Source organism: Polychytrium aggregatum (genome assembly GCF_025602895.1).
Source record: "Polychytrium aggregatum strain JEL109 chromosome Unknown BJ171scaffold_14, whole genome shotgun sequence".
NCBI classification, from domain to species: Eukaryota; Fungi; Chytridiomycota; class Chytridiomycetes; order Polychytriales; genus Polychytrium; species Polychytrium aggregatum.
In genome coordinates this window covers 362,906-377,662 of record NW_026516216.1, presented here as the reverse complement: position 1 = coordinate 377,662, position 14,757 = coordinate 362,906, and the positions used below count along the sequence as shown (strand labels likewise).

Sequence of the window (14,757 nt, the reverse complement as noted above, 5' to 3'; positions counted from 1 at the left end):
TGCAACGGTCCCTGGTCGCTGTTTGCCGAGTGGTGTGCTGGAGGGACAGATGTACACGAAGGAGATGTTCCTTCTGGCTTGTCTGTTGCACACCACCAAGCCAGTGGCAATCGGATCCAAAGGGCAGCAACCGACATCCGGTCCGACCCATCTGCGCCGTCCCCAGCATCATCCATCAGCGTTATAGGCCGAGCCTCTGTTGAATCTGCAGCATGGTCGTCCGCTTGGCCGCCAGCAGCAACCCCAGCCGGATGAATGCGGAACCAACGCTAAACAATCCCCGCCGTCAGGAGCTCTGATCCCCACCCACAACACCACCACTCCCCGGCGATCCACCTCCGTATCGACACAGCACAAGCGCTTTCGCCTTGCCCCCCCCCACCGACACCAACTGCGTGATTGCCATCAAACCCAAGTCGCAGATCAACGTCTGGCCGCGCCCGACCCCGCCGCCGCCGTGGCAATATCGTGGCGGGACCTTCAGCGGGCGAAACCTTTGGCTGCTTGTCCGCCTGTCCGGTGCGGCTCGTCGGTCCCGTCAGTCTCGGCCATCGGTATTCCCCGTCGACTGCATTGATCGCCATTGCTCGACAACAGCGCATATGCGTGCTATCTCATGCATCCCGCATTCGCTTCTCGCTTTCCTCGGGATCACCGAATGCCTCACCGTCGTCCTGGTGGCCGCCCGCCATTGATCCAACCGTCCGTCCGCCATTGATCCAACCGTCCGTCCGCCATGGTGCCGGCTGACCCCCATGTCGGCGGGGTCAGCATTGCCTCCAGACCACCGCCGCGGCCGTCTGAACCCTCACCCCCCTCAGCCACTCTGCCAGGCTTGCTTTTTGTCCACCCTTGGTCACATAAACCATCGTCCTGGACGCAACTCGCACGATCGTGGAGTCGTCTCGACCTCGGCTCCCAAGCTCGACTGCTGTTCGGCTCCAACTCCAACTCCAACCAACCCCCCTGCAGCAGCAAGTCCCACGGCGACTGCCTGCGTCTCGGTCCGTTGCCAAGAGTGCGCCGGGGCTTGTCTGTGGTTCGCTACGAGCCAAACAAACCCTTCCCTTTGCCTGACCCGCTCCACATGAATCTCGACCCGCACTTGGCCGCAAACATCACCCTTCTGGTCCATCACCAGGCGGGCCTGTACTCGCCGCGATGTGCCTGGGGCGTCCTGGGCCATACCAAGAACGCCTCGCTGCTCGTCCAGAACCTCGGCGATGCCGCCACCGTCATCAACCGCTGTCTCTGCGACACCACCTGTGGCTTTTATACCTCGCCGAGCGCTGATCAGTATGCCTACCGGAGCTGCGGCCAAGACCCAACCTGTGCACCAGCACACTGTCTACCGGCCACCACCAACCCACCCACTGCCATCAAGTGCAACACCGATATCAAGATCCAGAGCTGGGGCGACTATGCGGCCATGGCGTCCTCGCCGGTGCCGGCATCTGATCCGTACGTTTGGCTATGGGGGAGTGACGCACGGATGGATAGAATTGTGGGCTGATGCATTTACCAACGAGGCGTGGGCTGATGGACTGAGGTGCGGGATCTCATGAGGACGGCACACCGAAATCATGCCATCATCGTCATCCTCCTCCTCCTCCTTCACGGTCGCTATCACCGTTCCGCCATCGGCAACACCGATACCCTCACTATTGCCATCGCTGCGCTGGAGCCATAACGGGGTCGCTGGGCCTCAAGCGGATGCTGTGCTGCCCGTCTCTGGGCTGCTTCGTCATCCAACTTGCAGTCACTGCTCGGACCTGCTCTCATCATCCCCTTCCTTCCTCAACTCCGATGGCTCCGGTGTGTCTGCACCATCATCAGCGATTTCTTCAGCAACTTCAACACCACCGTCTTCGCCTTCCGAACCACTAGCATGTCAGCCAACTGCGTCCTTGGTGGCGGTTCGTTCTTCCAGATCGAACGTGTGCCCATCTATCCAATGTGCTCCCGCATCTTGAACAACTACTATGCTCTGACCGTCATCGAAAAGGACGACTACCGCCAGTACGCCTGCACCGACCCAGACTGCTTCCATTGCCAGTCGGCCAATGCATACGAAATCGGCAGGCCGGCGTGCGTTCGCGTCCCTGAGGCTGTTCCTGCAATGTCAAGTTCCCGGATGGCGGGCTGGATCCTGGCCCAGAGCAACGTCCAGCTGGCCAAATCGTTGCCGGGGTCTCCGTCAGTCTCGCCGACACCCACAAGGCCCGGCGGACCGACCCAGACATCACCTGGGGCGACAGGAGACTCGGGCGGCTCCCATGCCGCCAGCTCAAACTCTGACAATGGCCGAACGCCGACTGCGACTCTTGGTTATGCCATCGGCGGAACCGCAGCAGGTAAGGAGGGTCCCGAGGATGGAATTCCTTTGGATGCACCAAACCCAGTGCCTCTCATCATTGCACATCCGCCGTGCATGCCACCGTTGATGCGCTTCATTTGGCGCTCGTCTCGTGCTGAGGATATCTAATCTGCACTTCCCCGCATCACCAGCGCTCCTGATCTCTCTTGCTGCCGGTTTGCTGCTCTGGCGTCGTCGCCACAAGAAGTACTCGGCTGGCGGTCCACGAGCCTTTCGTGTCGAGCAGCTTGGGCCGGCTCCCACGGCATCGTACCAGCCGCCATGGACCCGCTGCACACCGCCCGCCCTCCCTGCTTCACTCGTCGATGACGACCCGTCCCCATCTGAGCGTTCGTCCTCGGTCTGGATTCCGCTTTCGTCGCTTGACGATCTCCGCCCTCGCGAATCCGTTTCCAGACTGAGCGCCTTGGCTCCTCACACCTCAGATAGCGAGAATCCTCGGGCCCAACTGACCGAAGCTCAGACAGACCGGGCAGACTCTCCAAGAATTATACGCACTCGACGATCGTTTACGCAGTGGCTTCAAAGCGAGTCGCCGTTCCGTTCGAGCCCGTCGGCATTCGTAGTTGATGCAGATTGCATTCAATCGGCACCCGTGATCGCATCGTCTCCATCGCCCGAACCCGATTCCGCCACCGCCTCGGAGGCAACCGGTGAGAGCGAGTCGGTCAATGTCGATTTGGTCGACCGCCCGATCTCGGGCTCGTCGCAGAGTCGTCGCTCGTTGCTCAACCTTCGCGTGTGGAGGACGTCGACCTCGCGCTCGTTTCCCAGCCCGTCGTCGAGCAGTCGTCGACTGCTACGCCAAAGTAGGGCGAGCAACTGGACTATCTACGATCTTTTCACCGATCGGCAGGGACTCCCGCGTCAAGTATCGAGCGACCGTCTCCCCGATGCATCAAGTGCCGCTGCTCGCCCGGTGGCTGCTGGAGGAGAGGGCACTTGCTCAACCCCACATAGCCCATCCATCTCCGAAGCCGCGCCGTCTCTGCCGTCAAGCTCTCGCTCACCCGAGTATCTGCGGGTGCTGGAGCACCCCCACTCATATTTGCAGCCGCAATCATACGAAGGTCACTCGCCAGAGACTCGCCTGCGTGCCCACTCCAGCCCATACCTGTATTCGAGCTCACAACTGCCGCCGTTGTTTGCGCAACCCCTGTCGCAATCTCAGATGCAGCTCCAGCTCCAGCTCCAGCAACCCATGTTTCCTCTGCAGTCGGCATCGTCGCAGCCCCGAGTCTCAAGTACCTACGTTGCCGTCGTCAACTACGAGCCCAAGAATATCCACGAGATATCGCTGGCGACGGGCGACACGCTCGAGCTGGTTGTGCGCCTGAATGAAAACTATGCCCAGGTAAGAGTGCCATGCGATGTCTGTGGATGAGCAAACTGGTTTGGGCGGCCGGAAATGTGTGTCCTATGTGCGCGAGTGGAACGGTCAGCGAAATGAAGAGTATTGATGAACGGAGCGCGAGTGGATGGCGGGCGCAGACGGGAGCAAGGCGATGCCTCGTCGATCATGGACGCCTGAGCGGGACTTGTCTGTCGGGACGAGGAGCTCGAGATCTGCTCGCATTTACTCACACTTCCTATCTTTCGCTGCTTGACAGGTTCGCAACACCTCGAGCGGAGCCGCGGGCATCGTTGATCTCAGCCACATTCAGCTGTCGACTGTGCATAGTCCCGGGCATGATGCCGAGGGCCGTGGAGATTTTGTCGATGTCGCGGGCGGCAATTCACCCATCATCGGCGATCCGGACGACCGACCGCCCGAGTATTCGTACTTTTGACAGCCGATAGAATCTACTGCCGCACGACCGGCTGTCTTGGGGCCCATTTGTAGCAAATTTCTGGGCAGCAGCCAGACAGAATACACGCCATCCTTTGAGCGACAGATATTGCGCCGCAAACGTCCACCGCACACTGGCATACACACCACCTGTCTGTGATTGTATTTTGGTTGGCGAATCGACAGCGTGGTGAAGAAACAATGGGGTCCATCGTCTGGTTCGGACCATATCATGCACTCGGCTATGAACAATCGAGTGGGCCAGCGAGTTGCTGCAGATGTTGACGCCGCAAGCCAGGCCAGTAGTGCCAGCCGATCGACATCGTTCAACCAGATTGATCGACATCGTTTGATCTGCACAACCCATCCGCGTGAGGTGTTCCGTTTCAGAATGAACTGGCCGTATCGATTCGGCATCGCCACGACCACCGGGCAGGGGACTGACGAGCACCCAAAAATGGCAATCGACCAAATCACGTGGCTTGTTTCATCTATGTGCGCTGTACTTGCGTGGTACAGTGATACCCTGTTTCAGCTTGGGCGAGCTCGGTGTTGCTTGCCCGTCCATCCACCTTCGATCTTGGTCCAACGCCTCAGTCCTCTTGCAGCCCGATCTGGTCCGAGATCTCGTCTGAAAAAAACAATCACTCAGCGCCCCTCTGTCAGCCATGTCCATCAGCGGGTTTAACATCTCTGCCGTCATCCCCATCAACGCCAGCAGCATCCAGTGGATCGTGACATACAGTCCTGACCTCCAAACGCCCAGGTGCACAAATTCCAGCAACACATTCAGCGGCTTTATCTATCAAATTGGGGACACCATCGCAGCGACCAACCGATGCTACTGCTCGCCCGTCTCCATCGGCTCACCTGCTAGCTGCCAATACTACGCCATCGATGCCACCACCGGCCTGGTCTATCTCTACAGCTGCGGCTCTGATACAACCTGCACGAGCGACTGCACTCTCCTCACGATATATCCGGGAACGGGCTCAAAGCCCTGCGCTCCCATCCGAGTCACAAATGCCTCCTCGGTCGGCGCTTATGCCACATCTGCGTCAGTATCTCCGTTACTGCCTGATCGATCCTCGGCTGTGCCGTGGGTGGCTTTGCGTCGGTCAGCAGGCTCGAGCTCCTGATGCCGCAGTGCTCTGATTGGGATCCATAGCCCATCGTGGTTACCCAAACCATTGGCTTGTTTGCATCGCTCTAACCGAACCCATCGACTTTTGCCTGCGCTTCCCATCCTGCACAGAGGCTGGGACTCAAGTTTCAACACCTCCAACTTTGCGTACTATCCCTATGCTCTCGGCGACGGAACCTGCTCCACAGTCGCCAAAGCCGATCGGGTTCCGATATACCCGAACTGCACATGGATTGCGGGCAACGTCTATGGTTTGACTATCCTCAACACCACTACCGGCAAACTGGATCAGTACGGCTGCAACAGTGCATACTGTGGCGTTTGCTGGCTTTCGTATAGCATCAGCCTGAACGCCTCCTGCGTTGTGGACACGTTGTACTCAGGACCGTCGTTCACGCAATACCGCCAAGGTGCCATCCTTTCCAACCCGAATCAAAAACTCCTCACAGATTTTCCAAATTCTGCTTCGATCCTTCTTCCCTTCGTATACGCCATCCTCATCACCGCTGGGGCTGCTTGTGAGTTGTCTCGTCCTCGACTGTTTCCTCGTCCAACACCGGCTCCGCAAATCCGAGAGCCGGTCCCTATGATACTCTCGCGGTTTCTTTGGACCACTGCTTGAGATGTGGCCGAGTGTTTCGCTCGCAGGGCGTCCGAGTCGATATGTCCTTCTCGCGTGTATTTGTCTTGCTAACGCCCGCTCCAATTCTAGCTCTCATCTCCTGACTGACTCAACGCGCGAAACGCATCAAGTCCTTGTTACTCTTGCATATATGATCATACAGAAATATTGCTGCTGAAGTCCAATCTCGATGAGTGTTACTCGTCCATGAAGTAATACATTTGGTCAGAGACGCTGAACCGTCCGGAATATGCCGTTCACCACCAAGGATGGTGTGATGATACTGTCTTTGCCTCGTAATGCATACTTGAGTCGCCCCTGGTACTCACGTCACTTGAGAGTACACCCGGCTGTGGTTTACTTCGTCGCAGAAGAGGTGTGGACGGATGATGATGCCCCCCTTAACCACCAATCCCGACAACTCCAACCAAGCGCCCCAGTATGATGATTGATGCACTCATCATGGCCGACCCAGGAGAGCCACAGCGAGCCACAGCGAACCCCAGAGGGAGTGGGGAACACGAGGAGAAGCAGGGACACGGAGGATAGCGATTGTAGTCAAATCTGATTGAATTTGTCTTTCTATGGTGTGGAAAACGGTCAAGAATCCATAGCAGGATTATGCATGTGGCCTGGGATTGAAGGAGCTAGCGTAACAAAATGCAGCACGGATCAAATAGGGATGTAGACGACAACGCTGGCAAACAAACGAAACAAAAGGAAGAAAAGGCAAAGGAAACTAAGATCATGAGCTTGATCGAGAGTTTGGACGGCAAGAAGCGTCGCGTCCCGGTGCTTCCGCGCTACTACCGGAGCATGTCGGAGGCAGCCCGTAGCCATGCTTCTCGCCCGTTGATGGACGAGTCAATCAGTTCTTCTTCGAGGAGTGGCGGTGAGGGTTGGCATAGTAGGCAGCATCGGCGTCAGGACCGATAGTGGGGGTAGGGGTTGCCGTGGGGGTGGCTGTGGGAGTCACAGTCTGGGCGACGTAGTTGGCATAGTAGAAGTGGGAGTCGGAGGAGGGGGTGGCGGTTGCGGTCGCGGTGGTGGCCGGGTTGGCGTTCCAGAACAGAGGCTTGCCATCGGCATGGATGGCGGTCGGGGTCGGGGTCGAGTTGCTGGGGCCGTCGGCGACGAGGTTGTGGAGCACCACGGACCCGGCCGTGGCGGTAGGGGTGGAGGTGAAGGTGGCGGTGGGAGTAGGGGTCCAGGTGGCGGGAGGGTTGACCGCAACAGCGACCATGATGCGGCTGTTGCCGGTGCTGGTACCAGTGCTGTTGTTCACAACATTACCGTCACCATCGCGCAGAAGAGGAACGCCGTTGGCTTGCTTGGCAAGCGGCGTCTCGGTGCTATTGGTGTTGACGGCGGCGAGGACGCGGGCGTTTCCACGGCTTGAGCCGCTAACGACGGAGGTGCTTTGGCCGTCGATGCAGATAATCTGGTTGTCGTACTTGCCGCTGGAGATGCCAGAGCAATCCAGGCCAGTTCGAGAAACCCACTTGGAGAAGGAGATCGGCTTGGTATCGGAGAAGACAAAGTTCTATGCGGTGGTGGAGAATACAACCGTACGACATGAGCAGCTGGCGCGTTGGTCAAGAACAAGTAACACCAGAGATACAGCAGAGATACGTACATAGACGTCCGTGCAGGTAGTTCCGGCCTGAACAAAGTATTCGGCAGAGCATGAGGACGAGGTTGCGGACGAGTCGGTGCCGTTGCTAGTCTGGACAAAGGACTGGGGAGCAGGGGTGCCGCTGACGGTGGAGCTGCTGGCCGAGGTGCTGCTGGCGGTGGAGTTGGTCGAGGTGCCGTTGTTGACGGCAAGGCTGGCAGTGGGGGCTGGGGGTCTGGAGCCGGAGAGGTCCAAGCAAATCGAGGTGCCTGGGTGGTGGTAAGGAGCAACGCATTGTCAAGATAGGAGAGGTCAGTGAAGCACATCCTCACGACGCATGGTCTTGGTGCTGCTGCAGAGTACGGGGCACGAAGCGGGGTTGGCAGCTTTGTCGACTCACCAGTAACAGGGAGGTTGCTGCAGACCAAAGGAGTGGCCAGGGCCTTTTTCCACTTCTGGAAGGAGAGGCTCTTGTCGGTTTCGTCGTTCTGGAGGCAAAGGACAAAGGGCGAGTATTAGGATACGCAGACTGGCGTTCGACCCGGCACGGCTCGCCGTGTGGGAAACACCCGATATCAGTACAGAGACCGCGTATGCTTCGCAGGCCAGACCGCTTTTGCTTACCCAGATCTTCCAGCAGTAGTCGCCCTGCTGGATGGTGTAGGGCTTGGTGCAAGTGTTGGCCGCGGCCGAGGTGGGGGTGGCCGAAACGGTGCTGTTGGCGCTCTGGGTGCCAGTGGCAGGCTTGCGCTGGATACAGATCGTCTGGCCTGGAAATGAGGCAAAGTTAACGATGGGGGGCGAGATGTTGGCGAGGATGGCACTGCGGCAGCCTTACCGATCTGCAGGTTGTTGCAGTCGACGCCGAGGGTGGCCTTCCAGGTGGTGTACTCGAGAGACAGATCGGTGTTCTTCTCCTGAAATGGACAAGTATGCAGCAGTGACCGAGGGCAGGTTTAGTCTCCCACATTCCAGCAAGAGGCAAGCCTCCTCGGTCGCCCAGCGGTTTGCATGGATCTATGCTCCATACGAGCTCGGTCTTGGGCGAGTCGGGCTGCTGTCCGTGCATTGCTGTATGTGTGCTGTTGCCCGTGCGCTGCTGCTGCTCCAGCTCCAGTCCACCAAAGGTGTACGCACCCAGATCTCGTAGCAGTAGTCGGAGGCCTTGACAACGTATTGGGTCAAACAGTCTCCCAGGGGAGCGGGAGGAGTCGAGGTCGAGGTCGAGGAGGCCGAAGCGGAGGCCGAAGCCGAAGCCGAAGCTGAAGCTGAAGCTGAAGCAGAGGTGTTGTCGATGGCAACGCAAACCTGGGTTCCGGCCGTCAAGTCTGGCGAGGGCGGTGGAGAGTCAGCAACGCTACAGTAGAACTATGCAGACCCACCCCTTCGGTTTCGATCCATGAGGGCCGCCAAGAGCACAGGACTTCTCCCGGTCTCGTGGCGATCATGTTGCCGCCAATGAATGGAGCAAATGGCTTACTGTTGCAGTCGATGCCAACGTTCATGACATTGACAAAGGTGAAGGTGCTGACGCCAATGGCCTTTGCGAGCGACGAGCACGAGTCGCCGCTGGCAACAGCCTTGAAGCTGGTGCAGTCGGGCTGCTGGGCGTTGACCCAGAGGGCCGACGACATCAGCGAGAGCAGGGCCACGGTTGAGGAAGGACGCATGAACATCATGGAGCCGCAGCGAGAGACAGAGACGGACTGGCGACGGGGCGAGGCTGGTCTGGCTGAGGAGACGGGGGTTCTAGAGGCGCGAGTCTTGGTGCTTTGAGATGGCGGCAGCCAGAGCAGGCAAGACGGCAGCGACCTGGGGGAGATGGAAGACAGAAAAGAGGTGCAGGAAGGAGGCAAAGGCTGCGGCTTTTGCGCAAGCGACGGGAGGCAAATCGGCGAGGCAAAATAACGAACGGGGCCAGCGGCGGGCAATATGGCTGTGCGACCGCGCGTGTGTGTGTGTGCGTGCTGTTCTGTGCTGTGTTGTGTTGGACTGTGTTGGACTGTGTTGGACTGTGTTCCAATGTGCCTTGTCTCTGTGCTGCCCCGACGCGCCTTGTCTCACCTTGACTCTTGCACCCCCGCCACCGTCCTCGCCTTGGCTTCTCGGCGAGGCTCTTTCCTGCCCTCTCGTTTGCCCTCTCGCTTGCTCTCGCTTGCCCTCTCGTGCCCTCTCGCCTTGTCGGCCTTGGCCGCACTGGATTGGAGCCCCGGTCCCCGCGCGGTCCGGATCCGGCCAGTGTCTGTGCAACCGTCCCGCACCGCACCGCGCGCTGGTTGGTCCAGCCCTCTGGTCCCCCGCCACAAGGGGCCCCGCGTTGTCCAGTTCGGCCCGGGTCCTGGTCTGCGCACACGTGAGGGCAACTTCCCCCCCGGTTTCTCCAGATTCCCATCCTCGTGTTTTCTCACCACAGATTCCAAGAACCTGCGCTTGGGTGTATTCTCTCGGATTCCTCAGAGCATCACGCAGTTTGGGCAGCATGGGTGGCGCGATGGGCGTCCAGCTCGAGACCCCCCTCCGTCTCCCTTGCGTTCCTCCATGGCCGATTCCATGGGCATTCGCGCACCGCGCCGCATTCGTTCGGCGATAAATGACCCCGTTTGATCGGTTCGTTGGTTGGAGCGCGCAGGTCGCTTGGCAAAGATCCTGCCCCAGGGATCAAGGCCCTCGGAGCTTCCTGATCCTGACTGCATATTCTGTTTCTTGCGTTCTTCGACCATCTCGCTAACGCGGGGACAGTCCAAATCCAGGGCGTATGGGACGCACAGACAACGTGGGCTGGACCAACTGTCCGTATGCTCCACGAAGCAGTTTCCCAGAACCACATAGAGCTCGGGTGCGAACTGGGCGATCGCATCCTGGTGCACCACAAGCTGTCGAATTGCAAGATCGACCACGCTGTCCTTGTTCGTCAGCGCAGCCAGAGGCTGTCGGGCCGAGTCGAACAATAGGAGTCTCTTGAGTTGCTGGAGCTTTCGCAGCGCCATCGTAGGCTCGTTCACGAGTGACAGCACTTCGATCCAGTAGAGTAAATGCGATGAAAGAAGCTGACGCACCAGCACACACACTTGGCCTTCCTGGCTTCGGTTCAGCTTGTTCATCTCCTTTGCGCGCGCAATGTGGTCAACCCAGTAGATGCAACTGTACTTGACTGATCTCGAGATGTGTCGTTCGACGAGCTCGTCAATGTCGGCAATCTCGTCGTGCTTTCTCTTGAGTCCGCAGATGTTGGCTGGCTTGGGCTGCTTCAGAATCAGCTCGAGCGACGCGATTGCCATCTGGGCGTGGTAGCCGTTGACGAGGCTGTATTCTTTGTTGGCTGTCAGGAAAACATTGCTCAGAAAGTCTGTCACAAGCCTGTGGTTGAACTCAACGACGTTGGCATTCCAGTTCTGGAAGATCTCCGGACAAACCACCAGGCTGAGCTTCCGAATGTACTTCTTGCTATCTTGCCGGCTCAAGCCGGTAAAGTCCATGAGCACCTGCAATCTCATGGGTTCCATTGCAGCACCAAGGACCCGGAGAAGGCTCTGGAGCTGTTCGCGCTCTGGTGCCTTCGCTGGGGCGTCGCGTGGGATCTCAAAGAGTGCGTCAAAAATCCGTCCGTAAAGCTGGTTAATGTCCAGCTTGCGAAAAGGATGCAAGTGTCCCGTGGTCAGCCGGATCCGCGGCTCGCGGTCAGAATCATCCAGCAATGACCTTTTTCGGGACAGTGGACTCTTGTCTCGGATGTTTTTGAAGAAGGCCCCGATCTTGGCTTTGACTCCTTTCTTCTGGGACTCGTCTTGTTTTAGAAGAGTGTCTGTTGCCAGCCGGATCCACATGAAATTGCCCTTGGACTGCTCCAGCATCTGCTGAGCCACGGCGCTGATGTCCGCTTGATCAACATGGCTCTTGAGCTGCCTGACGATGTAGATCATGGCGTCTTCTCTATTCCTGCTTGATCGTGGATCCAGGACGGTTTGTGCCGTTGCCGGGACTGCACCCTGGATGCCCGTATCCGACCGGGCTGTCAGCAAAAACTTGAGCCCCGACAGCGATGCCTCTGCGCCGTCCCGCGTCAAGATGTCAAGTAGTTGCGTTCGTTCAGGACACTCGTCCAGCCCATCGATCACAAAGACACCTTTGAGTTTGTCCTTCTGTCCATTCTTTCTGAGCTGTCTGAGTGAGCCGGTAATCAAGCAGCCGAACAGATCGGCCGAGTTCAAGCATTCCATCCCCGACAGACTCCATCCGCTCGACAGGATCTGTCGCCCAAATGCGGCATTCCACAAGGCCATTTGAAAGACCAGGGTCTGGATCAGATTGCGGACTCTGCTTCGCTCTTCGTGGTTGCCCTTGCAGAAGTAATACCCTGCCAGCTGGCCGCGTGCCTTGAGCTCGTGAATCAACAGCGAACTGAACACGGACTTGCCAATGCCACTTTCGCCCATGATCCACCAGAGCAAGCCCTGTCCCTTCTCGACCCACTCCATGACCTCTTCACATAGCCACAGCCGCGTGTCTTTGGCGTATAGCTCGCGCTGGGCCTGGAGCTCGGCAGTTTGGTGAAAGGGTCGCAGGAGCGAGAGGAGTTGGGTTTCTTCTTTGGCCGTCAACATCAAGCTCTGTATCGCTGGCTTTTCAGTCGTCTTGGATTCACAAGCATGCTGTAGTTTGGCACGCAGCTCCAACACAGACGACACCAGTCTTGGGCAAGGCGCAGAGTGTCAGTGCATCTGTCGTTTCCAGTGACTTGTTGGCGAATTCTATGCCCACAATGTCGAAGGATCTCTCTTCCGATCGACGAAAAACATTCCCAGCAACAAAACCGGCTGAGCGAGAACCTGATACTCACTGACGAGCACCACCAGAGTACGACAGTTTCACGGCCTGTTTCTTCATCAAGTCCTCGAGAATTCTCCGAATCGTTTTTTTCCTGGAGCTGCGCGGATGGATCGGCATCTTGTCGGGAAACTCGCTGAGAAGAGGGAAGAACGGCTTGGAGTAGGTCTCGTCGTCGATCTGAACGATCTGGTCGATGAGGATCGGCTGGACAATCGCGTTTTCGAGATCGAGAGAAAGCTCCCACTGTGACATTAATGCAGGTCCGACCAGCACACGTCGACGAGCAACGGCATCGGCCGCATTGTTAGTCAAAGACCCAATAGAGAGGCCTTGTGCGGAACCTCCCTGACGCCACTTGAGACATCAGCTAGATGCCGCCTCACTCGATAGGCGAATGGCCTTCCAGCCTCGCCCAGTCTCACCTCCAGCAACAAGTTATCGGGCTGCTCGTGGGCCAGCTTCATCCGCTCCAGCCCTCCCTCGGACACGAAGAGCAAGATGACTTTGGATCGCTTGAGTCCGTTGATGAATCCGATTTCCCAGTCTTGTCCATTGTTTAGACACAGCTCGTCAAAGTAGATGTGGTAGCTGTGGGGCTTGGCCATCATGGCACAATAGAGCGCACGCACAGATTCCTTGTCGTTCCGGACTCGATAGCTGATCATGTTCCATCAGTGGCAGCCGTCGGTTAAGCTCTGCACAACTCTCTCGCCCCATCCTGCCCAAACGGAACAGCAGCGATTCTTGCTGAAATCGGAACGTACCTCATGAAAAAGTCATGGTCGCACACCTGGTTCGCACATCGCCAGTCGGCGACCTCGAGGTCCCGGATCTGCTTCGTCGCATCCAGCACATGCTCTTGAGATACGACTGGATCGGCGGTGTCTCCCTCCCGTTGGCACTCGTTCGCACCACTAACTTGGTTGCTGCCGTCCTTGATTGTGTCCAAACTGCGCTCCGAGTTGGATATCGACATCGGAGGAGGGGAGCACGGGTTTCCTTGACTTGGCGAGACTTGGACCGCAGAGTCTGGCTGAGGCCCGCTTTTCAATTGGCTCACCAGAGCATCGGCCGTCAAATCAAGCGACAAAGGCGTCAAGCCATCCGCCTTGAATACTGCTGCTGCATCTTGATTGTCGATGCTGGGCTCGGCGTCGGAGTATTGCTCTTTCGGACTTGTGATCTCTATGTTGCTGCCTGCAACAAGAGTGGCGACGCTCGGAGAGAGGGCCACCCTTGGAAACTGGGCCCCACCCGCCGCCGTCTCGCCCGGTACCGCCAGGACGTCCGCCGGACCCATCACATTGATGACTGGTGTGGCTACAGGCGCCGCGAGAAAAGGAGGATGAATGCCATGCCGTTTGAGCGAAGACCGCTGCGAAACAGGCGGTGGAGGCTCGGGCCTGGAACTGGGCTCGGCGGACATCTCCTTCTCTGACGGAGCGGCGATGGCAGGAACACTGATAGGACACGGCTGCTTCGGTGCGCTGTAGACCTCGATCTGGTCCGATGGACTCGGTGCCGGGAGGGTCGGCTCGGCCGCATTGTCAAAAAGCTCAGACTTTGCCTTTGAGGCTGCCCGATGGAACTTGGAGATGTGGCCAAACTGAAGCCCCACATCTTGAAGGGCAAGATCGTCCATTGCGAGGATCTGTTCGGGACGCATGTGGGAGAGCGTGAGGACGACAGTATGGCGATGCTCATCATTCCGTGCATGCATCAACCAGACGCTCATCCCAGCCGGCGCGACGACGGGCTCTCACTCCGCGTCCGGCCTCACCAGCTCCATACTGTCCCAGCCCTTGTCGAGGAACTTTGTCCAGTACGAGTCGAGATGGAGGGTCTCCAGAAACTCCTTCGCTTTTCTCTGTTTCGTCGTCAACTGCTGCTGCTTCATTGACCAGCAGTACCAGGCAAAGGCTCCTGTTGTGCCAGCCGCGATCGCCGCAAGGCCGACGACCACGAAACCCCAGGCGTCGTATGATCTCAAAGCCTGGCTCACAGCGACAGCGACCACGGCGGTGATCGCGCTCAAGGCGATCGACGGAAGATGATGCATGATTTGGTCCAGTGGCGCCGGCATTGCTGTGCTGGTCATGGTCTTCGCGTTCACACGGATCGGCTCTCGGAAGCGGTGGGCAACTTCGGTTGCCAAAGCGATAGGGCGTGTGGGTGCGGAGGGAGAGGTCGGCAAATCTGAACAGAGGAGAATGGGGCGGGACAGAGCTGGAATGAACTTGACCGCAGAGAGTTGGGACAAGAACTGCCGCTGCCAATTCGTGCTCCAGGAGGGCGAGGAGGCAAGGACGTGCCGGCCCACGGAGACGAAGCGGGCTTTTCACCATCACGGCGCCAATCACTCCCCAGATCCGCACAGGGCCGG

The 14,757-nt window shown here is 58.2% G+C and overlaps 4 protein-coding genes across 4 annotated transcripts; 2 read left to right on the top strand and 2 right to left on the bottom strand.

The window, feature by feature from the left end:
- Positions 1-253: 253 nt before the first annotated feature.
- BJ171DRAFT_500765 (uncharacterized protein) lies at positions 254-4,270 on the top strand. The gene is made up of 4 exons (XM_053110607.1): positions 254-1,461; positions 1,837-2,354; positions 2,509-3,731; positions 3,988-4,270. Exons 1-4 carry the CDS (start codon positions 737-739, stop codon positions 4,165-4,167), a joined length of 2,646 nt encoding a protein of 881 aa, XP_052967636.1. The 5' UTR covers positions 254-736; the 3' UTR covers positions 4,168-4,270.
- Positions 4,271-4,733: 463 nt separating this feature from the next.
- Positions 4,734-6,374, top strand: BJ171DRAFT_567324 (uncharacterized protein). The gene is made up of 3 exons (XM_053113465.1): positions 4,734-5,223; positions 5,422-5,828; positions 6,023-6,374. Exons 1-3 carry the CDS (start codon positions 4,835-4,837, stop codon positions 6,034-6,036), a joined length of 810 nt encoding a protein of 269 aa, XP_052967635.1. The 5' UTR covers positions 4,734-4,834; the 3' UTR covers positions 6,037-6,374.
- On the bottom strand, positions 6,370-9,422 carry BJ171DRAFT_598229 (uncharacterized protein). Its single transcript, XM_053114822.1, has 7 exons — positions 9,028-9,422; positions 8,685-8,875; positions 8,386-8,464; positions 8,172-8,317; positions 7,948-8,035; positions 7,569-7,816; positions 6,370-7,475 (listed from the first exon to the last, which is right to left on the bottom strand). Exons 1-7 carry the CDS (start codon positions 9,224-9,226, stop codon positions 6,801-6,803), a joined length of 1,626 nt encoding a protein of 541 aa, XP_052967634.1. The 5' UTR covers positions 9,227-9,422; the 3' UTR covers positions 6,370-6,800.
- Positions 9,423-9,946: 524 nt separating this feature from the next.
- On the bottom strand, positions 9,947-14,687 carry BJ171DRAFT_500760 (uncharacterized protein). Its single transcript, XM_053110606.1, has 6 exons — positions 14,155-14,687; positions 13,139-14,025; positions 12,797-13,031; positions 12,385-12,617; positions 10,287-12,236; positions 9,947-10,154 (listed from the first exon to the last, which is right to left on the bottom strand). The coding sequence occupies exons 1-6, from the start codon at positions 14,470-14,472 to the stop codon at positions 10,001-10,003; spliced, it is 3,777 nt and encodes a 1,258-aa protein (XP_052967633.1). The 5' UTR covers positions 14,473-14,687; the 3' UTR covers positions 9,947-10,000.
- Between the last annotated feature and the right edge of the window lie 70 nt (positions 14,688-14,757).